At 48.2% G+C, this 27202-nt stretch overlaps 1 protein-coding gene across 1 annotated transcript in view; it reads left to right on the top strand.

The window, feature by feature from the left end:
- The window catches only part of LOC127238296 (glutamate receptor ionotropic, delta-1-like), a 197247-nt gene that overhangs the window by 115331 nt on the left and 54714 nt on the right, over positions 1-27202 (top strand). The window contains exon 3 of the mRNA XM_051206841.1: positions 17788-18072. Coding sequence (XP_051062798.1) covers positions 17788-18072 — 285 coding nt within the window. The remainder of the gene's footprint in view (positions 1-17787; positions 18073-27202) is intronic.

The following is a 27202-nucleotide window of genomic DNA, read 5'->3' as shown; positions in this document are numbered from 1 at the left end:
CATCCCTGCCTGTCTTCATACCAGGGTCCCGAGCTAGACTGCTCTTGTCTACCTGGGCTGGATCCAAGGCATCCATTTCATATGTCCTTCAATAAACATTCCATGTATACCTAGACTCTGGGGACCTTGAAGTGACTTCAGTACTGTCTGGTGGTTTGAATAAAATGACCCCCATAGACTCAGAGTAGCACCTTGGAAGGTGTGGCCTTGTTGGAGAAAGTGTATCTCAGTTCACTCAGTTGCCTGTGGCTCAAGCTGTAGAACTCTCAGCACCATGTCTGCCTGCATGCCACCATGTTCCACCATGATGATAATGGACTAAACCTTCAAAACTGTGAGACAGCCTGGATTAAATATGCCACCATGTTCCACCATGATGATAATGGACTAAACCTTCAAAACCGTGAGCCAGCCCAGATTAAATATTTTTCTTTATGAGAGTTGCCATGGTCATAGTGTCTCTTCACAGCTAAGAAACTATCCCTTGACTTCCAACAGCTCATTGTCTAGTGGTACAGTCAGAGTGTGGGCACTAACCATTAAAACTACAGTCTGAGGTAATCCTTATTTTTTTTGTGGTAGGTGGGAAGGTCCTAGGGGTCTCTGGTAGGTGGGAAGGTCCTAGGGGTCTCCCTGGAGGAGAGAACATTTGAACTGAATTTAGGAGGAAGTGGAAGTAGAAACAAGAAGCCATGGTTTGGTGTTGATAAGCTAATGCGTAATCCATTCTTGATGACTCCCTATCTTGATGGTGGAGGGAGTTGTACACTAAACGAATTAGTTGTTGTCTCCCCAGGTGGGGTCAGGGTCCTGGGAATGAATGGAGATGCAGATTTAGAGAGTGTATCATCTTTGAGAGTAATGGATAGGTCTGCACATGGGAGTGAAACACCTTTCTAAGAAGGCAGCCAGGGAAGAGGTCATTAATCCCCTTCCTGATAAAGCTTTTGCTGGGTAGGTGCTAACCTTGGCCCATTCAGATATCCAGTAGCATCAATGGGGGTATTGCACCATAGATAAATGCAGAACAGATGTGAATCTGTATATGGCAGGAGTATGAGGGTGGGAGTTGAGAGTGTAGGCATTCTGTGAATCCTAAGGTTATGGGGAGAGGATAAAACTACAGTCCATTCTGAAGGAGCATGTGCTGGAACAAGAGCAGGCAGGCGTACTTGCTTTCTGGTGACTTGGAAAATCTGGTTTTAATTTGTTGGCCCTCAAGTGGAATTTCTTGACCTTTACTGAGTTCCTTCTTATTCTTCATCTACTCTTCACTTGCTGGTACGTAGTTTTCACCTGCTGGTCCCTGGTCTTTGCCTTCTGGTTCTTGATTTTCATTTGCTTGTCTGTAGTCTCCATTTGCTTGTTTCTGGCCACTTGATTGTTCCTGGTCTTAATCTCCTAGTTTCTTTCTAGTCTTTATCTACTGGCCTTTCATCTTCATCTATTGGTTTCTAGTCCCTGCTCTTCATCAATGCCATTTTGGAGAGTGGGGAGTCAAAGGTGGAGTTGTATTTACTTGGGTGGGTTGAACTCAGTTTCCATTGTGTTCTTGAGTGACCTTGAACAAGTGACCTCCTTCACTTAATGTCTTCATCTGAACATGGAGTCATGAAATAATCTTTATTTTACAATTGCCAAGTGAATCAAAGAGGAAAGGAAGTTGGTAGCATGGCACAGGGCAGTTTGTCCAATAAGTTAGATCACTCTCTGGACCTGTCTTGTTCACTATATCACTGTGTTCTTGCACATGGGTTCATCAACTGAAGAACACCCACATATCTGGTTAAGAATTGAACAGTTGTTTGGGATGTTGGAGGGGGAGCACCTACCTAAGGGTTGGAGCTAAGCTGCTCCTCATGGTGGTGGAGCATCTTGTGGCCAGGGGAGACAGGGCAGAGGAAGGCTATAGTTCTAGCCTGTATCTCCAGAATCATTCCCCACACTCCAACAAGTCCTGCTGTCCGGGGGTGACTAGTATAGCTTCTGTACCCCATGGGAACTCCTCCAAACAGCTGTGTGTGTACATAGAACACATGTGTCTGTAGGTGGTGTACACTTGGAGAGCCTTTGAGGGCCGTATCCTCCGGACTTTTTCCATTTCACTTCTGCCGTGGGCCTTGCAGCTGTCTTTCTACCATTATCCATTTGTCTCTCTCCAGGGAAATCATTGGGATAGAGAGGGGAGTATAGCACTTCCATGGTCAGGCTGAGCCTCTCTCTAGAGAAGTCATTGGGATAGAGAGGGAGGCGTTGCTCTTCCATGGCCAGGCTGAGCCTGCTGCTAGGCACCAATTCCACCTACTGTACCCTCCAGCCTCAGGCATTTTGTGTGGGGTGTCTTTCCAGAGGTAAAGTGTCTCTGGAGGGGATGATAATCCCACAATGGTGGGATTTGGGTGTCTCAGTGCCTTACTGTCCTGATTTTGCATACAGTCTGCCTTCTGGAAGCAGCTGCCTGGTGGCATACATACCTAGGCCTAGCTCTGGATAGGCTTATACAGCCTATAACCTCATCTGTGCTTGCCCTAGGGGACCAGAAGTGGCTGGGGCATTTGTCCACCAGGTGATGGTGCTAATTTGATTGTGTACCAGCCCTCCTCTCTCCTGTCTGGCTGTGGACCTGATGCTTTGGTCATGACAAAAAGTTGTCTGCCACTCTCTAGCTGGGCTCCAGGGAAGGGTCCAGGCTGTGTCCTTTGTCACTGTGTCCCCTGGAGAGTTTGTGACACAGCTTTGCCTGTTCTGATATCATATATCCTCTGTCCCTTTCAGAGCTCTTGGATGTGACTGATTCTAGTGATAGGCATCTGAACTCAGAGTCCTAGGAATCTGCTGTTGAGTGTCGCAGGGCCACCTCTTAGTGTCTTTCACTGTCCTTACCCTTTCACTAGATCCCAGGTGTGCTGCCATGTCCGGTCCCGAGTTTCAGCTTGGTGGAGCAGGGGCATCTGTGGGGCTTCCCTGGGAGCAGAGCAGGGTGAAGGCTCTGCTTTTCCTTTAACCCCCAACTCGCTTCCCCACAACTGCCTGATCCCTGGACACTCAGAACCCTCTCTCTCCGATGCCTCTGCACACAGCTCAGATATTGACCGAAACCTGAAGAGTTGACTTGTTCATTTGGGCTGCCTTCCCTGGCTCCTGTCTTGCCCTGTTCCCTGGGTTCACTGCTTGGCCGGAGGCAGAAAGCTCTGCTTGGGGACCAGCATGAGCCTGAGTTCCTGCCTTGCTAACTTCCATTAGCCACAGGGAGGTTCAGAACTGGCAAAGGACCTCCTCATATTGCTAAGTTTCAACTGCATCCCCTACAAATGGAGGAGCTTTGGAAGGTGCTAGAAATCAAATGTAAGCTGGGCAGGTGCTTCTGACCCAGTCCTTTTGGCTTTGCGGTGAAGCCTAGATTTTGGACCTCAGTCTTAGGCCTTTCCTCTTTCCTCTGTGCTTCTGCCTGGCTCATACCTCAGTGTGGCCTACCCCCGTACCCTGCCTTCCTTCTTGTCAGGGAGGGGGGCAAGAGGAGTCAGCTTTGTTGTTGCTTCTTCCTGAAGCCACCTTTCCAAAGAAAGCTCTGGGCATGTCCTTTGCTGAGGAACCCTTTAAAGCTCCCTGCTGTGGCTTCTGGGACCAAAGACCAAGATCTCAGCTAAGCATTCAAACCCTGTTCTCTGGAGCCATCGAACAGCGTGGACTCACCTTCTGTGAGTGTCCATTCCTTGTAGATCTGCAGAGGTCTCTCTGCGATGCCTCTGCTCATCCCAGCTGCTAGCTTGGCTTGTCTTCTTTCTCTGCTGGAGACTCAACTGCTGTCCTCTGAGAGCCCCCATGCCATCTCCAGCTGTGTGACTCCTATCCGCTTCCAGTGTTGATTCTAGGCCCAGGTTCTCTCCAGTGTCCTCTAGATGGCTTGTGGGGTATGGACTGATTTCCATTGTAAGACCTAGACTGGGAACACAGGAAGTGACTGGAGAGATTCCTGTTGGGCTCCAGGGGCTAGTTTGATCACTTGCTGAGAAAGAAATGTTTCCTAGTCTGTCTTCTTAGGGCAAGCTAGGTGTTGATGGGAAAATCAAGCCTCGATAGTGGCCAGGTTTCTCTTAAGTTCCTCTCTCGGGCCCGGGAATTTCGCTGTATTGTCTTTCAATTTTCTCTGAGCATCTGCTACTGTGAACATTTTCATTATCACTGGCAAAGATCCCCTCTCAGCCCTGCTGGCTGGAGTAGAGTTCTGAGTTCTCTGCCCATCTGCTCCAAAGCACCTGGAGGCTGAGATGGGTAATGTCCTGGGGCCAGCTGGGCACTTTCTCAGAAGATCTGAGAGCTGGGCCCAGCAGGCAGCCTGCCTGCTCAGGGATGCTTTGGCTGGGCCCAAGTCACGAAGGCTCTGCTGCTACTTCCCTGGTGTGGGTGGCCCGGCCAGGGAAGCTGGCTATGGAATTTGGCCAGCACCTGCATCTTGAGAGACCCTTGCTTCTGATGTTGTTCCCATTAGACCCGCATGTTGATGTTGTGGCAGGCGCACACCCTCTCTAACAGAGGACTTAGCTCCATGGTTTCTGAGCCTGCATTGCCATCATGGCAGGTGGAATAATGAACTGTGAGAAAGCAAGGCTGGAGCTGCAGGCCAGGTGTCAGCCCTTTACCCTTTCCCTTCATTGTGTCACCTGGGTACCCTGCTTAGAAACAACCATGACGGAGCAGAGGAAGGCTTCGGACAGACGTTGTGTCTTGCTAACCATTGGTCCAAGGCCTGGCTCTGGCTGGTTTCGGTCTCCCTTGCTTTTAAACATGGCTGGGGTACTTTCCTTGGTGATTGATGCTCACACTCTACCCTCATGGTGCTGAGACATTCCTGGGATTAGCCCATATGATTCTCCACACTAGCATAGTCTACACCGAGGTCAGGAATAGAGAGGTGGTTCAGCAAGAGCACAGGTAATGTGACACCAGAATGGGAGAGTCTTGCCCCTAGGCTGCCCCAGCTGTTTATGATGGGAAGGGACGTGTCATTCTTTATGTTTCAACCCTCAGAGGTTATACAGCAGCCTGCTACTTTTGTATCTGTGTCATCAGTGCTTGACAAGTGAAAGACTAAATGAATAATGGACACTTCCCAAGGGGGAAATATTTTAGAATTTAGACAAGATGTATTCTGTGCCCTAGGCTGTCATCTCAGGACCGCTGTGTGGTGCTTGTGCAGTCCTTGCTTCCCTCCCTCCCCTTTTCCAACATTAAAGCATAAGGTTCAGAGTAGTGGAGGGACCAGCCTGGGCTGTGGGCTACTTAGTGCAGAGCCAGGATGGTCAAATCCCTATTTTTGTCCTGCCAAGGCTGTCCCTGGAAGAGCCTCTGTGGGCTGGCGGATGGAGCTAGTGTGTAAGAGACACTTCAGCAATCCCATCCACCATCTGTTCACAGTCCTCGGAGTAAGGGCTTTGGCCAGCAAACACAAACACAGCTTGCTTGGACTTGTCTAGGCAGGAAGACTTGGAGTGGGGGAAGCAGCATCTCTCCCTCACTCTCAGCTCTCTTCTGTCCTGTCTTCATTCAGCCAGGTGATGTGGGTGCGGGGAGCACCACGGGGAAGAGTGAAGGCAGCATGAGATTCCCTTGCCACTCATCTCCCTGGCCTTGGCTGCAAGGCACATGGGATGTGGGGACTTGATGGCAGCAGGCTGGCAAAGGGAAAGGGGCTAGGCCTGTAGTGGTCCCTGAAAAGGGAGCTTCTGCTCCCTTATCTTAGGGAGTACCACGAAGTTAGCAGCACTGAGCTTAAGGCTCACATTTAGGGGGCTGAACACAGCTCCCAAGGAAAGGCAGAGGGTGGAGTACTGGGGATGTAGACACAAAACCACCGGTTTCAGAAGAAGGTAAGCTCTCTTTGCCCACTAGGAAGGCCAGTGCTTCAGTCCTGGCCTGAGCAGGTGGCAGGCCAGGGAGCAGAGGACTCAGCCACTCACAGCATGTTTAGGAGGGAACAAGGTGTATGGGAATCCTTCTGGGCCCTGTGGACATCCCATGGGGTGATCTCCATCACCCCAGGTTTTACTTGCTAGTGTCACCATCTTTGTCTCTTCTCATGATGGCTGGTGTACAAGGGCCAGCTTGTGTTTAGCTAGCATCATCTTGCTGTACTAGGTGGTAGGGATTGAGGTGTCTTTCAGTTACTCAGCCCAGGAAGTGACACAGAACCATGAGCAAAAAGTGCCTCTGAGCTGTATAAAGCAGGGAGGGAGGGTGGAGGTCTTGGAAGAAGGAGGCACTTCACAGGGTCTGGGGGGGGCGATAAAAGGGCTTAGCCTTTCAGGAGATCACAGAGGAGAGATGGCCATTGGAGGTGGTCTTGGAGATTCGGCACGATTGGGCAAGCTGAAGACAGGCTCTGTTATCTGGGTATTTAAGCTCAGCTCTGGTTCCTCAGGACTAGTGTCCAGGGACCTCTGAATGGTCTGTTGCTAGGAGACAAGGCTGTTGCCAGAGTAGCCAGGAGAAGAGCTTGTAGGGCAGGTCTTCCCTGACCAGCTGAGGAGGTGGTGGACATTGCCTGCAGTAGAGGTGTTGCTTCTGGGAGTTCCATACCCACAGGCCCAGGGACACTGCTCTTCCTTCAAGCCAGGGCTAGATTGTGAATGTCTGGTCAAGAGGGCCTTGTGCTTATGAGGAGAGTTGTGATTCTAGCTGTGTTTGTACCCTCACCCACCTCTTCCCTCACAGAGCCTTGAAAATGGTAATCCTCCAAATGCCCCTGTGCAAGTTTGTGGACCTCAGGGTGGTGCTCTGGGGAGGTATTGGGAACCAATAAGATTTGGGACCTAGGGGAGTGCCTTAGTCACTGGAGACATGTTTCAGAATGTGAGGATGCCAGTCTTTCTGGTCTTTGCTGCTCCATGGTTTCTGCTTTGCTGTCTGGCCCTTGCCAGAAGCCCAAAGTGTCAGACAGCAAGTAATTCTCTAGCTCTTCCAGAAAGGAGGGCCCAATGACACCTTTTCTTTGTAAACTTAATTACTATGCTGGTGACTTGACTCACTCCTGTGTCCGAATGACCAGCGGATCAACTTAAGGGAGGAGTTTTATTTTACTTGTAGATTCAGAGGCTGCACCCATGGCTGCTTGGTCTCATGTACTTGAGCAGAAGAAGATCATGGCAGCAAGAGCATGTCACGTGATCTAGGAGATGCTTCACCCTAGGGTTGTCAGGAAGCAGAGTGAGACAAGAACCTGCCTCCAGCCACTTAACTTCCTCCATCTGCAGCCACCACTTAATCTACAGCCTCCCAGCGGAGGAGCAAGCAATCAGAACATGGGAGCAACCCATAACAACGAGCAAGGAATGCCACTGCAGTGATGGGAGGCAGACACCCTGAATGGAGTTGGCCCCAGATCCTCAACACCCCCTCAGAACATCGCTGTGTCTCTAGATACATTCTGAGAAGGACACACTGTAACAGCAGAAAGCAGTCCTTTTGGGCACACCTCAGTGGCTTTAGACTCTATCAGTTGCCTTGTTTCTTCTGCCTTCTGAAACAAATCAGGCAACTTGGCAGTTTAACTCTGGCTCCCCTGTGGGTTTTGGTGATACATCCAACTTGGCTGCTTGCTCTGGATCCTCCTGTCTAGAATGGGGTACAGCATCTACCTCCCAGGCAGGCCCGGACTTCAGTGACTGGGGGGTGAGTCTGCACCTGCTAGGGCTTATGGCAGGGATTGCCTTTCTCCTCTACCACCTCCTCTACCACCAAAAGCACAGCTATAACATTTTCCTTTACTCAGCTCCCTGGGACTCCTTGGCTAGCCTCTGGAAGTTTGTATTCCTTCATTCCTTAGCCCATGTCCTGCAGCTGGGTCCCTGGAGTGCCTGTGCTGCCCAGGTCCTACCTGTCCACTCTGAGCTGGTTCTTCAGCATTGTTTATGGCTCAGGCTTGTCCCACCTTTGGGCTCTGTGGATCCATTTGTCCTCAGCTTGGGTTGTTTGTCCATTCCTTCCTTTGACAGACAGGTCCAGCACAGCCCTGTTGTTCCTGAGGTTCTCAACCTTAGACCTCCTCGCTGAACAACATTAGGTAAAGTTGTGGAGGGCTGCTTGTCTTATCCACACAGGAGTGAGCTCTGGTCTGGATCCAGGAGTCCCTGAAGCTCAGGGTCCTTCCTCTCATGGGGTGCTCAAGGCAAACTCTGTTCTTGGACAAGGCTTGGTTTTTTGTTGTCTCTGGGTCTCTGGGTTATATTACCTTGAAACTCTGATATGTCAAATGATTGGCATGCACACATCTTTGCTTCTGCATCTATCATCCAGTGTCCTGTGAACATCTCTGCATCAGGCCTTGAGTCTCAAGGTCTACAGCCATCTGCCTCAGTCTCTCTTCTTGGGACCTTAAAGATCAGGCGTGAAATAGTATAAAAATATATACTCAGCTGTATGAGCATGGACAAAGTATTCTTGGACCTGCAGGCAAAGGAATGGTTGGTTTTACCTAGAAAGGGGAAGTCAAACAATATAGAGGATGAGGGATCTGGAAAGGGTTTGGGGGATAAATACGGGGCATCTAAGGCAGAGGAGGAAGAACACTGTAGGAATGAAGCCAGCATGCACACACTTACATGTTAGTGTAAGCACCACATGCTATAGGCTGAGAGCACAGGACATGTAAAGTTTGGAAAATAGACTGGTGTCCTCTGGTACATGGATTCAGGGTGACAGTGGATGCTACCAAGTGAACTTTGATTCCCAGGTAGTGGGGGCATGGCAGGTATTTCAGGACCATGTTGGATGCTGAACTTGGGTCTGTAGAATAGGATGGAGAATGGAGAACTTGGAAGGTACACTGACATCCCTTATTCACTGGCTTGAGGGAAGCAGAAGTTTGGAGCAGGTGGAGGAGGTGACCTCTCTGAGGCCCTGCAGAGGAATCCCAGGGGACCCTTGAGTTTGGGTGCTAAGAGAGCTGCAGGAGGCCTAGAGCTTTCGGGGTTCTCTGAGACAAGAATGTGCTATGCTGGCATGCCAGGGACTCATCCTGTCCTGATATAACTTCCCCAGAGCAGGCTTCTGTGTGAATCCCGGCCCAGAGCTTGGTGTTCCATTGGCGGAGCAGTAAAAGTCATTAACGAGGAGCTGGAGAGTTATAAATAAGCTGCACACTCCCACCCCGTGTTCCCTGCCTTTCCAGCCCGCGGGAGCAGGGAATCGGTTTTGATTCATTAATTGGCAGAGGGATGAGGCTCTAGAGACCCTGTGGTGCCGCTGACTCTTCCCCACCCTCCTTGTTGGCTCCAGGCTGTCCTCTGTGCTTCCTGCTCACCTGCCCTGGCTACATCCAGGGGCAGTCCTGTGGGACCCTCTGGCTCTGCTGCTTTTGGTGTCACTGAGCTGGATTGAGCTTCAGTTCCCTTATCTTTGCTACTCTAGTCTCTTGCTTGGACTCCTGTCTTTAGAGTGGCCTACGGATTGGTGTTAGGAACTCCCAGTCTCTGGGTGGGCTGACTATGCCTTTTCTTTTGAGTGTCATGGACATCAGGAGGCTTGGTGAGCTGGAAAGCTCTGGGTTTCGCCTATGAAATCTAGCCGCTTATACCGCTCCTGCTTTAGGGCAGTTCACATTAAATCGGTTGCTGGCTGCCCAGCAACATGGGCACTGGTCAGGGTCTGACAGAATGACCTGACTGGTGCTTCTACATGCCAGTAGCAAGGGTAGGAGACTGGAAGCAGCGGCTAACACAGTCCACGGTGGTCAATCTCTGTTAGTGGTCTGAAGTGAATTTCAGTGGAGGAAGATTAGGTACTGCGAAAAGTTCTCTGGAGGTTGAGTAGATAGTGTGTGTAGGAACACTATGCATTTCTTGGAGTACTCAGGCAGGGCCCAGGAGCTTCAAGAGCTGGATACCCAGGTGTCTGTCTGTGCATGCTCTGGCTTCTTAAGTGTAGGGCTCCTGGTATTGATTGCACATAACAGTTCGGGTTTCCATTTTGCCTTGACAACTTTGGGAAGCTAATGTGATTTTATATGGGGCCAATACTGTGGCTGGTGCTTCATGAGGGCTCCATCACTTTGGTATGGGAAAAGCACGTATCTTCTTTAGAGGTTAGATGTGTACAAGACTGCTGCAGAGGCGATGTGGTCAAGGACATGGCTGTGGGATGGAGGGAATCCAGCACACTCAGAGTGCACTTGGGAGATGAAGTATGGAGGACTTGATGAAGGAGTGGTGATGAGGGTTGTGTGTGTGGGGGGGTCCTGGTCAAGATCAGGTGGCTGGGGGCACCTCCCTCCTGAAAGTGGAGGAGCGTTCCCACAGCCCTGAGAGCTCTGTGGTGTCAAGTGTGAGCAGCCATTGGTTTTCCAGGACTGGTTTGGAGTTAGACACTCTGGAGGGTTCTGAACGGGAACGTTAACTATAAAAGCTTTCACGGGGCTAGGGTCTGATGCTCAGAAGCAAATGTGCAAGGAGGCCTAATGATTCCAAAGTCCTTAATATAGGATGAGGGAGTACTTAAACCCTGGATGTGGGAGAAGGCAAAGTCAGGCATTTGCAGGACTGGTCTTGGGAGCCTCCTTCCTTAGCTTTCTGTACAAAGGCTGGTGGGTGAGAAACCTCCAGGCAGGAGGTTGATTACCCTGTGATGATCACCTCTAGTTTGTCTCTGAAGAGTGAAACAAAGTCATTAGCTGAACTGTAGCAGGGAGAGCTGGATTCCAGGAGATCAGGGAGGGAGGCAAGTGAAGAAGAAGGCAGTGAATGACCAGGAAGGGGGCATTGGGAGTATTGCAGGAGGGCCTGTGTGCTCTAGGGCCACAGATCCCGTGCAGGCCTTCTACAGCCCTGCCTCCAAAGTCTTCCCAGCCTGTGGTTTTGTTTACCCTTTACATGTCTTAATAAAAGATGAAAAATATTTATCCTGCATAGATCAATAATTTACTATGAGTTATGACAATACTAAATTTGGTCAATTATTCATGGGCTATCAAGTATTTATAAATGCTACCTTAATTTAAAGCATTAGCCATTAGAATTCAAATATTCATAAAGCCAGTGCCAGTTGAAAGGAGGAAGGAAGGGCAGGGTACAGGTAGCAGGGCTGGCTGGAGAGAGAGGGCATGGGCTGCCCCAAGAGCTCTGCCACTGCTTGTGGGAATGGTGGTAAAGGCAGAGGTGCTGGACTCCCCATGGAGATCATTGCTCCTGGGTAGGAAGGGCTGACCTGGCCCTGCTCCCAGCCCAGCTCTCCCCTCTGCCACCTGCAGAGATCCGCTGAGCCTGGCAAAGCAGGACTGAACCGAAGGACCTAAAGGAGGCTGCCACTGTTCCATGCGGAGGCCCTCTCTTGCCTGGTCTTTCTGGAGACATTCTGCTGCTCATTGACATGGTATCCAGAAGCCAGTTAATACAGGGTTGCTGGGCCAGAGGCCTGCCATCTCAGAGGAGCAGGGCCCACAAGGACAGGTTTGACTGTTCAGAGTTCAGGCTTGGTTTATCAGGGGGAGCGAGAGTGGCTTTCCCTGGCCTTGAGACATTCAGAGTAGCTGGGCGAGGGCAGCGCGAGGATGATAGTGGCTGGCGCCACTGCTGGGTGAGACAGACCGCATTGGTGAATCTCATCTAGCAGAAGCTCCTGAAGCATTGTCTCACCCACCTGTGGCCTTGCAGTTTCCTAACCAACCCCAGAGGGTTGGAGAAGAGTGCACTTTCCCAGAATACCTCCATGCCTGAATGTTTGCTCTCTTCCAGCACTCACCTGCAGGCAGCCGCCCAGGGCTCACTGAGCTGAGGAATTCTGTCAGTGGGAACAGGCCTTATTCCTGCTGGCCTGTTCCTCTCCTGGGAGTGCCATGCTTGCTGCAACAGGCATTTCTACCCAAGCAAGAATGGATAGAGTTAGCTGTGAATCTTGGGCCCCAAGATTTCATTGTCTCTACCCCTCGTTGACTATGGAAGGACCTAGCTGCCTGGTTCTGATTTCTTCAGGTTATATGGCCCTGGCCACAGGACCTAGGGTGAACATTACAGAAAGTCTGTTGTGTGAAGGGGTGAGTACCACACCTGATGTGTCCTACCCAGATGCTCAGCTGTGGACAGGGAGGCTGGTGGGAGTGTGATTGTGAATCAAGGTCTCCAAAGCAGCCTCCCTCCTCTTCATTTCTGGGAATCTAGTGCTACGGACTGGTGTAGACCTCAGTGGAGACCATGTGCACTCCCAGGCAGGGAACTGCTACTGCTGTTCATTACAATTCATATCTCCTTCTTTCTTCCCTGTGCGATGAGTTGTGCTCAGGGAGCACTTACCAATCTATCGTGACCTGCATTGCGATCAAGACAGAAATCAGCTTTATGGACTTACGATACTGCAAGAAAAGAATGATATCCAAGGCAGTTATCCTCCTGAGAGCTGTGGAAGCACTGCTGGGCTCCAAGCTGGGAAATCTGGATTGTGGAGTTCCCACGGCATGCTCGGCAGTGTGTAGGACCCTGCACATAAGACAGAAGAGCAGGGAAATGTCTGGGCCCACAGTGTCTTTGCCCTAGTCTTACCGCCTGCTGAGGCCATGTGTGCACAGCAGGCAGTATTCTTGCTCTTCTGGATCTGGAGCTTAGGACCACTCCATGAAATGGGTGCTATCATCGATATTTGATTCAGGGTGAGGTGTGTGTTGGGGGGAGAGTTCCCCTAGAGAGGGCCAGCTCCTCTCTCAGCCCCACAGTGGGGCCCTGTACAGCGGACACAGGCTCAGACCCTGCTCAACATCTCAGTATAAGCACTGTATGAACTGTGTAGCATCCCATCTCACACAACCTTGATTAAGCTAATAGCTGATTTGGCTTTGATCTGATGTATTTTGATCTTATTATTTTTATGTTAGAAGCCTCTAAATAATCATCATTTCAACAGTGCCCCAATTAGCCGGCCATTCACAGTAGATTGAAAATTGACTCACATTGGGCCTCTCCATTAGCGCCTGGGAGAGACTTCCAGCCTTAATAATCCTCCCTTCTCCAGAGGCTGGGTGCTTGTGGTGCGGCAGGTAGTCAGTCACAGAGGGGCCACCACGCCCCTCATACCAAGAGGCTGTCAGCACAGGTGAGGAATGGCAGGGTGGCTCCTAAGTCTGATTGCTGCTAATGATGTTTGAGATCAGCGTATGTTTTATCATGACATTTTCTTGCCTCTCCCCCCTCTCTTCTTTTCTTTCCTGCTTCCTCCTGCAGGTCCGCTCCCTTTTCCTTAGTTTGTTCCCTAATATTTTTATGTCACTTGCTTTCTGTCTTCTTCTTCCCCAAATCAGAGGCGACTTTTTAAAAGGGGGGTCCTGAGACAGGGTTTCGGTGTTTGGTTTGGCTGGTCTGGAACTCACTATGTAGCCCAAGCTGGCCTTGAATTCATGGTAGTACTTCTATGTCAGCCTCCAAAGTGATGGGATGAGCCTTCAGACCCATTGGTAACTAATACTGCTGAAGGTCCTGGGTGTGAGCTGGCTGCAGGTCTTGATGTGAGAAGACAGGGAGGGTCCCTGGGGAGAGAAAGAAAACTGGCATCTGTTTGGTTCCTTTCTGTGTGCAGGATGGATGGAGAAAGTATTTACGACTGGCCTTCCGAGCCAGGGTAAGTGGAGACTGTCATCTCCATTGACTAGAACACTGAGACTCAGAAAGTATAGCATGTGCCCAGGGTCACATGGCTGCTGGCCAGATGGATGAAATGGGAGCTTGAGCTCTTTTGTTATTCACAGCTTTGGTAAGGTAGCTTCCCTATTCCCATGGGTTTAAATCTTCATTTGCGATTTTGATGCCAACCATATAACTACATCCCCTGCATCCTGGAAAGCGTCCTTTCTCTTTCCTCTTGCCAAATCATAGAATATGTGTCCTGGGAGGATCCAGAGTGCACAGGGAGATATGTATATGTTATTGGCATGTTGGACATATGCATGAAATAAAAGGAGGGCATGGGCCAAACCCTGGTGTTCAGTGGCATGTATGTACAAATGGGGAAACTGAGGCTCAAAGTTCTGTGACTTCAGAGCTTGAGTATATGGACTAGGGAGTTGGCTTACCATAGAAGTCAGGTGGTGACTTAAGAGGGAGCTGGGCAGATGGATGATAAGCCAGGAGTGACTGATGGCTTGTAGAAAGGATGCAGGAGATGGAGTTCCCGGACCATTAACCCTGCACTGTTTAATTTATTTGAAAATATTGTTTAATATTTTAATGCAATGTCAGGATTGAAGAGACAATGAATCAAAGAACAACCCATGCACCATCATGGTGGCTTAGCCATTTGTGTTTCTTGCCTTATTTGAAGGCATGTTTCTATTACATTGTAATCAGCATACAGTGTTGTATCTGTTTTTTCCTCTCTGGACCATATCTCAGAAGTATTTCAACCATGTCTGTGGCAATATGGGAATGGACTGGTAGTTCACGTTAGTCCAGCACCATCACTTGATACTTATGTGGCCTCTCATTTTATTATCTGGGAAGCAGAAGCAAAAATCTGTTTCCTAAGTGGATACAAATGAGAACAACATGGATTCACACATAGCAAATCTCAACAGAGTCTGGCTCTGAGGAAATTCTCACACAGTAGCCCTTCTTCCTCCATGTTTCCAGCTTATCCATTATCAGAGGATTCTTTTTGCTTTTTAAAAAATAAATTACCTATTCATGTCATGAAATTTTGGCAAAATGTAAGGAAAAAAAAAAAGAAATGTATTCCCAAATTGCGTTCACTTTGAACGTTTTACATTTTTCCTTTCTGGTCTTTCATGTATATTGAATTTTACTTAATTGATACTGTAAAATACATAATACACATATTTTTGTATGATTTTCATGTTCCTTTTTATGACAAGTACTTTCCAGTGTTGTTGTATTTGGTGCACAGCTGTAAGGGCTGTATGTGCTTTCAGCGTATAGCACATCCATAACCACACACCTATTTGCATCTTCCAGGTAGTTTGCAGTGTTCTCTGAGTACTGCCAAGTGTCCTCTTATGCTTCTGGATCTAGCACTGTTCCCATGGGCTGGATAGGTGCCCAGAGAGGAATGAGGGACACAGAGCATGAAAATGTCAGGGTCCACGATATCCTTGCACCAGTCATTATGAGCTCCATCCTTTGTCCACTGCGTGTGCTGTGTGTGTGTGTGTGTGTGTGTGTGTGTGTGTGTGTGTGTGTGTGTGTGTGGTTAGCGTGACAGAGATCACTCTTGTCCTCCTTGAGAGTCTCTAGGAGGTTCAGGTGGTTGTAGATACAATGTGAAGTGCCATAGTGGGGGAAGTGTGGGGATCCTGAAAGAAGGCTTTGCCAGCCCGGGAGGTTCAGTCAGTCCTGAAGCAAGGACGAGCAGGAAGTTGAGTTCCAGAGTGGAGGGGGTCAATCCAGAGTATAGAGAGAGAATGAAGAGCATGAGGTGCTGGCATGATGTGTCTGCAAGTCTTCCCCCAGGTAGGCATGCATGTGTGTATGTGTAGCATGTATGAGTGTGAATGCATGGAGAGACAAGTGGTCAATTTCAGATGCTGGCCTCTGTCACTGAGGTAGTGCCTCTCACTGAACCTGGAGCTCACTGACCTAGTGTAGCTGGTCAAAAAGGCACAGGGTTCCTCCTGCCTCAGCCTGTCTGGTGCTGGGATTATGGGTGTGCTTTTTAAAAATTAGTTTTATTTTGAGATTATAATACAATCACATCATTTCTTTCTTCCTCTATCCTCCTTCCAACCCCTCTCAAATACCCCTCTTTGCTCTCTTTGAAATTTATATATGGCTTCCATTTTCATTAATTATTGTTACATATGTGTGTTTGTTCCTAAATACCCAAATACAACTTGTTAAGTCTGTATAATGTTACTTGTATGTATGTTTTTAGGGCTGACCATTTGGTTTTGGATAACCAATTGGTGCTCTCTTCCTGGAGATGACTATTGCCCAACATTCCTTAGTTACCTATAGTTCTTTTTGCAACACATGGAGACTATTGCAGAAAACCACAATCAATCAAAATACAGAGTTGTGGAACCCAGTTCCAATGGATGGATAGAACTTCTATGTAATTCCTGCACCAAAGGCTTAGGAATCATTTTGAAAGAAGGGATGGAAAGGTTGTAAGAGCAGAAGAACAGGGAGTTTGTTTTGAGATTGTGCTTCCTGGTAATGTCAGAGGCTACACTCATGAAGTCTTACCAACACAACTGCTTAATTATGATCTGAACAAGGACTATACCAGTAGACACGTTAACATGGATGGAGCTGGAAACACAAGGAACTATAGGCAACTAAGGAATGTGTTGTCTTTTGTATGTGTGTGCTGGGCATCAGAACTAAGGTCCTCACGGCCATGTGGCAAGGATTTTACACACTGAGCCATCTCTCTAGTCCTCACTGGATGTCTTTAAACAGGCACAATGTAATTTTATTTCTGTGAATCCAGGATTGGGGGGGCAGAACATTCTGGTGGCTGTGAGATCCTTGAGAGAGACCTCATGCCCTTGTTTACCCATGGCACAGGAAGTGGGGGAATCATTGGGAACTGGGGCCTGAGTTATCACCTATGATGGTCCTCGGTGTATATGGCAAGGCCCTGATATGGGAGCAGCTGCTGTTGGTGCTAGCTGGTGAAGGGGATACCCCCTTCCACATATTTTCCAGCTTCTCACTTCCTTCCACTTGGGGTGAGCTCTCTTGTTTTTCACCTCCTTCTCAGCCCTGTCTGAAGAATTACATAAACTCTGGGGTTCCCACGAAGGAACTGCTTTGTCGAAGTTGTTCAAAGCCTACTGCGTGCAGCAGATGGCTCGCTGCCATTTACAGGCTGTGTTTGGAGACTGCATCTGCTTCCCACTTTCCCACCGTCACACAATGTATTCATAAGACATGCTTGCTCAAAAACTGGTTCAGGGAGTTAGGGGTGGGGAGTAGGACCTTTCTATCTGCTCTGATGTTCATAAAAGGTGTGAGTTTATGGCTAACAGCATGCCCCTTGTAGTCACTGGGTGACTTTGGAAGTCCTGAGTGTGTTAGTCCTAGAATGGGCTGTTGTCACCTCGGTCTCATTTCTCCTCTGTGCCCTTGGTAACTGCCTGAACTATGGGTGCATCTTCCTTTGTGATTGTCAAGTGGCTTTTCAACAACCCTGGGCTTCTGGAGCCAATCACTTCATCTGGGATTTGATCCAGTATTCTTATGATAGGACTCAAGTGGACTTGGCCAGGAGAGCGAGACTCCTGCCCTCTTCCCTTCCCTGTTTTGGATCCTCTGGGGGTAAGTATTATGTCTTCCTGACATCATGATATCATCCAGGTCTTACGGATCCAAGCAGTTGAGTTCAACCAACAATTGCACAACACATACTGTGTTCTTTGCCCATGACAAAGGACATAAAGATTCCCCAGCATGCATTTTATGCTCCTCTCCAGCATTTTGGCTACTGGCCCCAAGGTGAGAAACATTGTCTAACTGAGAGTTCTGTTTGGTGAATCAGGGGGATTTGGGGTGGATCCTCCTTTGACTTGTCTGGGGCAATGCATCCTGCCATTTGGGACCTTTCTGTCCTCATCTGTTAAATGAGCCTGAGATATGGAGCTGGTTCTCAGTGTTCATGGTGAGTTAAGGTTATCAGCAACTAACTAATGAGAGCTACTGGCCTGTGTGGGAGCTGGCCTGCCTGGGAAGGCTCTTTATCTGTGTGGGGAGGCATCTCAGGGTCACAGGCATGAGCTTCTGGGTAGAGCTGTGGGAATGAAGCCTGTGCATCAGTGTCCCATGCTGATTTCTTCCTGTCTTTTTCCTCTCTTTCCAGCCTGTGACCTCATGACCCAGGGAATTTTGGCCTTGGTCACATCCACAGGCTGTGCATCTGCCAACGCCCTGCAGTCCCTCACAGACGCCATGCACATCCCACACCTCTTTGTCCAGCGCAACCCTGGGGGTTCACCACGTACTGCCTGCCACCTGAACCCTAGTCCTGATGGTGAGGCCTACACACTGGCTTCGAGACCACCCGTCCGTCTCAATGATGTCATGCTCAGGCTGGTGACAGAGCTGCGCTGGCAGAAGTTCGTCATGTTCTATGACAGCGAGTATGGTGAGTCCAGGGTGGATGGGCCGAGGCTTGGTTTCAGGGACATCTGGGTGCTGGTTGCCTTAATACCAGAGGCTTCAACCATAGTACCCAGTGCTGAGGTGCTGTCAGGGTATAGATCCATATTGGTGGTCTGGGCTGACTTCTCCTCATGGTGGTGGGGCCCAACCTTGAGCACCATGTATCACAGGAGAGCTGCAAAAACAGATCTGTAGATCGGCACTAAAGTTGCCTAGCAACATCACCTTATCATGACAGCTGAAGTTTGAATCATCTTAGAATTTTCAATAAAATATTAATAAACTGCTGGCAGGGATCTGCTGCATACAGGCAGTGGTGCAGGCTGCCTGCCTGGGTTTCTTGGCGTCTTCTCCTCTGAAGGTTATCCCTCATGCTGGATGGTGGTCCAGCCTTGGCTTTTTATTTACACCCACCTTGATCTGCCCTGTTTTAGGGTTTTGGGCTGGGGAGAAGATCAGAAGAAGGGATGCCTTAGCTGGTGGGCCTGGGAACACAATGGCTATTAGTGGTTTCTTTAAAGACCTCTTTTGAAGAAGTAGGCATAATTTACTTGTTAGGAAACTACAAAAGTGGGCTTTGGAGGGACTGCTTCATGGTTGCTGAAAGTGCCTCTGTAATAGATCAGCCCGGGCTCCCAGATAAAGTGGCTTCCATGACTTGTGCTCCCATTGACAGTCACATGCCATTATGAAAAGTAATGCAGAAGGATCTCATGTGCCCTTTGCCCAGGGTGCCTAAGGCTAGCACTTTGCTTAGCTATAGTACAGTATAATGACCAGGATTTGACCATGGTGCAGCTTGCAGGCTCTTCATAGTTTACCCATTTTCATGTGTGTTCAGCCGATCTGCTGTGGGTACAGTTTCATGTCTGCAGTATTTATCTTCCATGCATGTTTGTGTGATTACCAGCCAGGATCCAAAGTGGTTTTCTTAAGAATTCCTAGGCTACACTTTTACAGCCACAACCACCCCAATACCTGTTCAAATTTGATGGGCACTTGTGAGGCTTGGCAGCCCCCTGGGCTGAGGTTCAGACTGAACGGTGCAACCCTTTGAAGTTCAGCTTTGTCTCCTGGTGAAATAATCCCTTTGCCAAGAAAAGAAATCAGTGTATGCTTGCATTTGCCTAAATACTCTGCTTCCCTAAGTCCTCACTGTCCTCAGTGGCTTGAACAAATAAACTGTTTGGAGCCTTCCAGGAAGAAGTGAAAGAGCAAAGAGTTACTGTGTTGAAATATAACTGTGGTGGTGGTGGGGACAAGGGTGGCTCACAGCTCCAGGGATTCTGCTGGCATGCTCAGGAACTGGCCTTTCCCTCTGACACTTGCTCAGTCTCAGATCCCCTGGGAGGAGCTGGAGATCTTGTAACAGCACTGATGTGCCCCATGGCATCTCTGAGAAATCAGGTCTCACCCCAGGAACCAAACCTTACTGTCCTCCTGTTGGTGCTGAGACTGAGCCCGGTGGGAGGTGTGGGCACCATCACCAGGGGTGGGGCATGTCCTTTCAGTTCTCCTCGTAGGTACCACTGCTCCTCTTGTCTCTGGCCTGTACATACCATTCTCCTTGGGGTCCTTTTGAGGAGTCACAGCTGCAAAGGAGATGGGACAGGGTGCCAGCTCTCTAGCCTGCTCACTGTCTGGCCTTCTGTGATCCTTGATGACTGAGTGGTTCCCGGAGGCACTTGCCCAGAGCCTGTCTTCTCATTCTGCTTCTCACTTCCATCTAACTCACATAGCAAATGTTCCAGGAAAGGTGTCTTTTTCCACCCCGGTCCAGCAGAGCTGACATCTTAGTCTCCTGCTTACCCATTCTCAGCCCACTTGGCTCAGCCTGACATTCATGGGGACTTGTCCCTGATGTCCACTGGACTCCCGCAGAGGTGGCCATGCCCAGAAGAGTAGGCCATGTGCTTTTCTTTTCACTGTCCTTCAGCACTGTGCCTGGTACTATGTGAATGACAAACTCATGGATGAAGACATGTGAGTGTACAATAATTTTTGAAAAAGACAAAGGAGAGATGGAGAAAGATGGGGCTACTGGGTGGCCTGACATCTGATCTAGGATGGAGTAGGGAGCTAGGAAGAATGATTCATCTTGCAGAAATAATTCTAGCTCATCTTCTTCAAACCCCAGCCCTGAACCTGGAACAGCCCCCAAAGTGTGCCTCTCTGTTCTAATATGATGCTCCTCTACCTTTACTGGGGTTGGATTTAGTTCTTGGCTAGCCTGCCCTTTATCATTAATCCCACAAAGATGCTGAGTGAATAACAGCTTTCATCAGATATGAATCACTGTGTTGAGAAGGATGCAGAGGCTGAATGTGGGCTCAGTAACACAAAACTATGTTTAGGGTGCTGGGAGGCATTCCATGGTAAAGGGAGGGCCTGGAAGCCACCTCTGTTTGCTGATTGTGGTGGGGCATGGAAGTGGCTGGAGCATCAGAAGTCCATGCCCAGCCTCCTGCAGATGGTGCTGTCCAGGGTCCTGACCCATTTGGGGTCAGTTGCTTTGGAGGTCACAGCTCTTTTATTGTAGTCTGTGTGGGATCCTGATGCTTTTTCCCACCCTGGCCATCAGCCTCTAGACAACCTATGGGGCTAGTCTGTACCTTTAAAAGTTTCTCTACCATGACTCTTGCTGCTCGGCCTGACTATTCCCCTCGTGAATACCCCAGCCTGTTTGCCCACAGGAGTCCCATTAATGAGCTAAGGCACATGACACTCACAACATACATGTACTAAATCCCACAGCATCACTGGCAGTGGAATGTCCATGTGTCATGGTGGATTCATGTTGCCAATGTACCTGCATTGATGTAGTTTCTGATGAGCTCAATTAAAAAGCAAATTGTGTGTAATAAATTCTCTTACTTCTCTCAAAGTCTAACAGAAGTGGCTTGGGATCTCATGACTTTTCAGTGCTGTTCTATAAGAATCTTTACATATGTTATTTCATTTATGCTACATTTTGCCAGTGAGGCACATAGGCTTAGGAGATGCTGTTTGGAGTTAAAGCCCATGCACTTAGCCAAGACCCCTTTCAATTTCTTGCTAAGCTTTAGCTTTCTTTTCTGGTACCCAGCCAGTCAGAGTCATTGCCATGGCTTAGAATAGACCAGGCATGCCTTAGGGAGCAGCTTATCCTGTAGTGAACATCACAATCAGACCCTTCCTTTGGGGGGGGGTGGAGAGGATTGTTTCTTCCCCATTTCCCAGTCAGTCTTCCCTTGATCTCGGGAATGTCTTCCCCTGGTAGAACTGAGGATTGGTCATTGCATCAAGTGTGAGATTGGAGCAGGGAAGCCCTGATGTTTGGATGTCGAGTGTCCCTTAAGTGTTCATGTTAAGGACTTGGTTCCCCGGAGAGTGATGTTGGGAGGTGCTATAGACCTTGAAGGGGTGGGTCCTTGAGGGAAGTCCTCAGGCCATGGGGCATGTCCCCGAGGGAGATTAGGGGAGTCCTGCCTTTGTAGCTGTCTGTACTTGTGATGTGAGCAGAGTTCCCTGCCCTGTACTACCACCATGACTGCTGCACTTGAATGGACTCATAGCACCCACGCTGCCTGGTCTTGAACTTGAATGTCCAAGACTATGAGCCAAAACAAACCTGTCTTTTTCCATGGTAATGGTCTCAGGTACTTCACTATGGTTACAGAAATCTGACTAATACTGGGTGAGAGAGGAGTTTGTATGTATTTGGTTTACAAAATATGAGAGGTGCCATTTGGTACAATTCCATGGAAAACACTCGTGTGCTTGTTGTGACAGCAAAAGGAAAAATAGAAGGGAAACTGACATTTGGGGTAGAAAATCCGTAGCATGAAAATACCAAAAGTTTGGATGGAATAGAGCAGAGAACTCTCTGTCTTCATGCTTCAAATGCTGGTGTGTGTGTGTGTGTGTGTGTGTGTGTGTGTGTACACGTACGTATATGCACATGTGTGCCCACACATGCAGGTATGTACAATCATGTATGTGTGTGCATGACCTGAGATTGACCTCAGGTGTTATTTCTAAGGAGTCATCCATCTTGTTCTTTGAGTCAAGGTCTTTCACTGGGACACAGGCCTTTTGATTAGGCTGCTAGCCAGCCCAAGGATCCTCCCAAATCTGCCAACCTCCCAAGGCTTTTTGTGTTGGTGTAGGGGAACTCAGCTCCTTGTGCATGTGTAGCAAAACTATACTGACTGAGCTACCTTGCCAACCCCTTAAAATCACCCTTTAAAAAAACTAGAAGCTACATGATTGCAGTGCATATTCCCAATCAAAATATTAATAATGATCAAAGGAATCCCTGGAATCCACATTCAGTTAAGAAATATAAATGGTCCCCATGTTCTCATCTCTGATCGTTTTCTACCCTTGTGAGGGGACTGAACTGGTATTGACTGTGTGCTAGCCAGTCCCTGGCCTTACTTGATGGCTCTGGATCATGTAATAGATGTTGTTTGGTTGGCTTCTTTGTGAACCTTCTATATGTGCAATAATCCTTCCATGGCTGCTTTTCTCACTCTTCACTAGGGTTCTGAGCTTTATCCATTTGATGCAGATAGAGTAATCATTTTTATTGCCTCACAGCATAGCTAATTTATCTATCTGATCATTAATGAGCATTTGGATTATTTCCAGGTTTTGGTATTACACATAGCATTGCTAAGAACATATTCATATTTATCTTTTGGTGGTTTGTGAAGAGTTTTGAGTGTTTATTCTGAGGAGCAGAATTGCTGGACTGCTGGATCAATGCATGTTTTATGTTATTCACATCTACTGAGTCCATCCCTGTGTGCTTGCCTGTGTACACTGCTTCATGCCTGTAGGAGGCATCTCTAGCGCCTCCCCCCGCCCTGCCCGTGCTAACTGATGTCTCCTGTTGCATGTGAGTAGAGGGAGGATTCTAGTGCAAAGTGTTGTATTGCTCTGATACTAATTTACATTTTCTGTATATGGTCTTTTCACATCTTCACAGGCTATTTTTGTTTTCTCTTCTATGACATGCTTGCTTGTAACTGTTAATTTTTATGCCGAGCCTTTTCTTTGGTGAGTTAAGTGTGGCAAATACGTTCTGTCAGTTGCTTGTCTTCATAAACAGAAGGTCTGTATTGTGCTGTTGTCAAATGTAGTCATCTTTTTTATGTGCTGTTCTCTTACCTGTCTTATTTAAGAAGCCCTTCCCTATCCTCATGTCATAATGATGGTTTCTTGCTAAAACCTCTTTCTCTTCATGTGGAGAAGATATTATCCCCTTAGCATGCTGCCCATAGGAGGGTCCCATCCTGAGCCATGTTTAGGTGGTGATGTGTGTGTGCTCAGTTCTCCCTGTAGCTGGATCCAGCATCCCTTCCCAGGCATTGCTGTGACTTAGGACCCAGCTAGTCCTTAGTGGCAGCTGAGAAAGGAGCACACCCATTCACCACATCCTGTGGCAGGGGAGTTAATGAGGTCTTCCTGGAAGGGGTGATGTCTAAGCAGGTGTGTAAGGACAAGTGGAAGTTAGGAAAGCAAGGGGCAGTGGGTCCTGGAATGAGTGGGGAGAGTGTTTTAGGTAGGGGATTGCAAGTAAGAGGGCCAGGGGCAGGGGGAGCAACAGAGAGGATGAAGGAGTGTGTGCATGAGGGCCAGGGGAAGGGGGAGCAACAGAGAGATGGAGGAGAGTGTGCATGAGGGCCAGGGGCAGGGGGAGCAACAGAGAGGATGAAGGAGTGTGTGCATGAGGGCCAGGGGCAGGGGGAGCAACAGAGAGGATGAAGGAGTGTGTGCATGAGGGCCAGGGGCAGGGGGAGCAACAGAGAGGATGAAGGAGTGTGTGCATGAGGGCCAGGGGCAGGGGGAGCAACAGAGAGATGGAGGAGTGTGTGCATGAGGGCCAGGGGCAGGGGGGGGGGAGCAACAGAGAGATGGAGGAGTGTGTGCATGAGGGCCAGGGGCAGGGGGAGCAACAGAGAGGAGGAAGGAGTGTGTGCTTTCAGGACAGCCTTGGTACAAAAGGACTTGGCTCTTTGTCTGTCTGACTGTAGACAGTTCTTGAGGTTAGGGACCTGGTCCCTGGAGCAGTCTTGTTGGTTTGAGTGCTACGTCTTTATAACTTTGTGACATTGGGCAAATCATTCAAGTTCTCTGACCACCCTACTGGATGTAATTTGCATGTGGCTTAAATATTGCTTTGCCTTGTGTTCTTGCATGCTGGGTTGTTAGTGAGACCCTGTATTCAGGAACCTGATTCATCAGTAGCTGAATTGTGGCCCATACTAGCCTGGGTTTCCAAAGGAGGCATACCAAACCTTTAGGGAGCCATTGAGTTTGAGGCTTGGCTTGCTATGCAGCCTAGAACGCAGCTGTTTCTTGGTGCTCAGGCTGGCAGCGAGAGCTTGGAGTAAGGACTCTCATCTATAGCACACAGTCCCTGCTCTAGGCTGGGATCAAATCTAGAGTTCTCGAAGTGTCACTACAGTGCACCAGTGGTTCTGTGGGACACCACACCTCAGCTGGACAGACAGACAGACAGACAGTCGCTGCACCTCACCCCCGTGCCTTCCCATAGTAAACTTCCCTGGAAGAAAGTGGATGTTGAGAATCCATGCTGTTCTAACGGTGCTTCTTGCCAGCGGAGTCTCCGTGCCAGCCCTGGCAGAGCGGACTGGCGGCTTCAAGCGCAATGGCAAGAGATCTCATGAATAATACCCCTGATCATTACAGCATTAGTTTAAATTGAAGTAATAAATACGTTTTTCCAGAAGAAATGAGCAAGTGAGTTTAATTGCTAGGAAACCTACAGAAGAAGTTTGACAGTAACTTTACCAGGACAAGTGTTTTGTGTTTTGTTCTTCAATCTAATTACAAAGCAGCTGTACTTTGCGATGCGTTAATTGCAGTGTTTGCCAGAAGATGAAAGTTCATTAGCTCTGGAATTTCCTTATCCTCACATCAGGTTCCAGAGTGTATCTGGGGGTGTGAGGAGATGCCTGCTGCAAGCATGGATCCACAGAGGCATTGCGTATCCTGGTCCTGAAGGAGTCTCAGGATCGTGACCTTGGCCAGATTGTTTGCGTTTTCTCATGATATACAGTAGTGCCCCTCAGAGGACGCGAATGTGGACTTTTAGATGATGCGCTGACTTGCAAGGCCCTCTTCCGGGTCTCACCCCTGCACACGAGAAGAAGCATGGGAAGGGTGTGTTGACAGGTGCGAGAAGGGACCAATGGGATGTAGTTCCCAACCATGTTCAGTCCACACTGTGCTGTGTGCTGTGTCCAGGGTCAGTCATGCCCTTCCATGGTTTGCGTTATATGAGCTAAGTAGTGGCTGTCAGCTATTCCAGGGCTTTGTAAACATTCTCTACTCATGACCTCTTTTTGTCTGAGAAATTTATACTGTCTGAGAATATATATAAAATAGTCATGCAAATCAAACACTTATTGATAATAAACAACCAAGAGATTAATTTAAAATTGTCCTTTGCTATACATAGATTTTTTTTTGCCATTTATTAAAGATGAGGCAAATTTGTACACTGAGGTATATTATTATTATATGGAGAAATATTGACTTGATGTTAGATACTACAGGACATAGGATATTTCCAATGTTTCCACAGTCATAAGTATTTTCATTTTTATACTGAGTAATGCTTTCATAGCTGTTTTATATACATGTAGTACAAAATGGCAGGAGTATGTTTATGAACATTTCAGAAAGGGGAAAACTTAATCACAAACCAAAATTCACTTAATATTTTTAAAAATGAAACCCAAGTCAGTAACTCCAATAGCAATTTCAAAATCAAACACACCAACACTGTCAGATCCAAAGATATGCTAGTTTTATACTTGCACGATGAGGAATGGTAGTGGAAAAATGTTAAAGGTCTGGGATTTCCATAATTAAGGTGTTGCATCTCTACAGGAGAGAAAACCTTTATCTGAACAGTCAGAACACTGCAATGGGCTACAGTAGTTTTGAATCTGGGGTGAAGTGTTTAGGTGACATTCCTTGACATTACACTGACTGGTGGCATGCACAGTACAAAGTATGTGTGTTGAGTGTTTGGAACCAAGGCATTAGTGACACTGTGTGATTCACCACGGGAGAATGCTACAGGAACGCTTTCGATGCTTTACATGCTGGAGTTTGAATTCATTTTTGGTTGTTGTGCATTTAGGAATCTTTTGCTGTTGCCAAGTTTTCTTGTGACTCTGTAGAATAACACCCCACAGGGCAAGAAGCTGGGCTTTCTGGGTAGGTTGATTACCCCTGTAACCCAAGCCCTGGAGAGAGAGTGAAGGAAGATCAGGAGCTCAAAGACTGTCAGCTAGAAGACAGCTTGGAATATATGTGCTAATGTTTCAAAACTGAAAAGAAAAACCAACAACAAGAAAGACAAAACTGTGTTCCAGGGTGCCCTGTAGTGAGATATTCACCTTGTCTGCACCTGTGGCATAGACCATGTCCATTGAGGGGTGGAGACAGGGCTGGATGTGACCTGGGGGAACTAAGGCTGGGGAGGGGGCTCGGAGAGCTCTCTTGCTTGCAGCACGGGGACAGGAGCACATCGGGAGGCATCCCTGGGACCAGGAACCTGCTGGTGTTCATCTGTCTATGTTATGAGTTATTTCTCCCTGAATAAACATCTATTTGGCCTATTTGTTTCTCCTGATTCTTATTAAACATCAATAGTGCCCAGCTTTTAGTCTCGTAGTGGGGCAAGAACGTCTGATTTGAGATTTTCCTTCACTTCCTGAAAAGGGATGCCAGCTGATGACAGAGGACTGTAAGAAACCTGGGATGTCCTGGTTTCTCTTGCTTGCTTTTTAGCACTTAGGTGGCTGAATAAGACTATGGAGGCACATCGGCTCTTGCATGACCTGGGACAAGGCAATGTCTCTTGAATGCTTTAGGAACATTCATTACTGTGGATGCAGAAAGGCTGGGAGTTTCCTAAGATGTTTTCTTGTTTATCTAAAGATTCTCTGGGGCCCTTGGAACTTTTCACTATCCCATGGGTGAAATGACCACTGTCTTTACATAGGTCCCACTTCCTGCCAAGCCACTCACCCCATTTCCTGAACCCCCGATACTGCTCAGATACTTTAGACACATCCCTCCCTAAGGGA

This window comes from Phodopus roborovskii, unplaced genomic scaffold (assembly GCF_943737965.1).
Source record: "Phodopus roborovskii unplaced genomic scaffold, PHOROB, whole genome shotgun sequence".
Lineage (NCBI taxonomy): Eukaryota > Metazoa > Chordata > Mammalia > Rodentia > Cricetidae > Phodopus > Phodopus roborovskii.
This window is presented reverse-complemented; position numbering and strand designations above follow the sequence as displayed.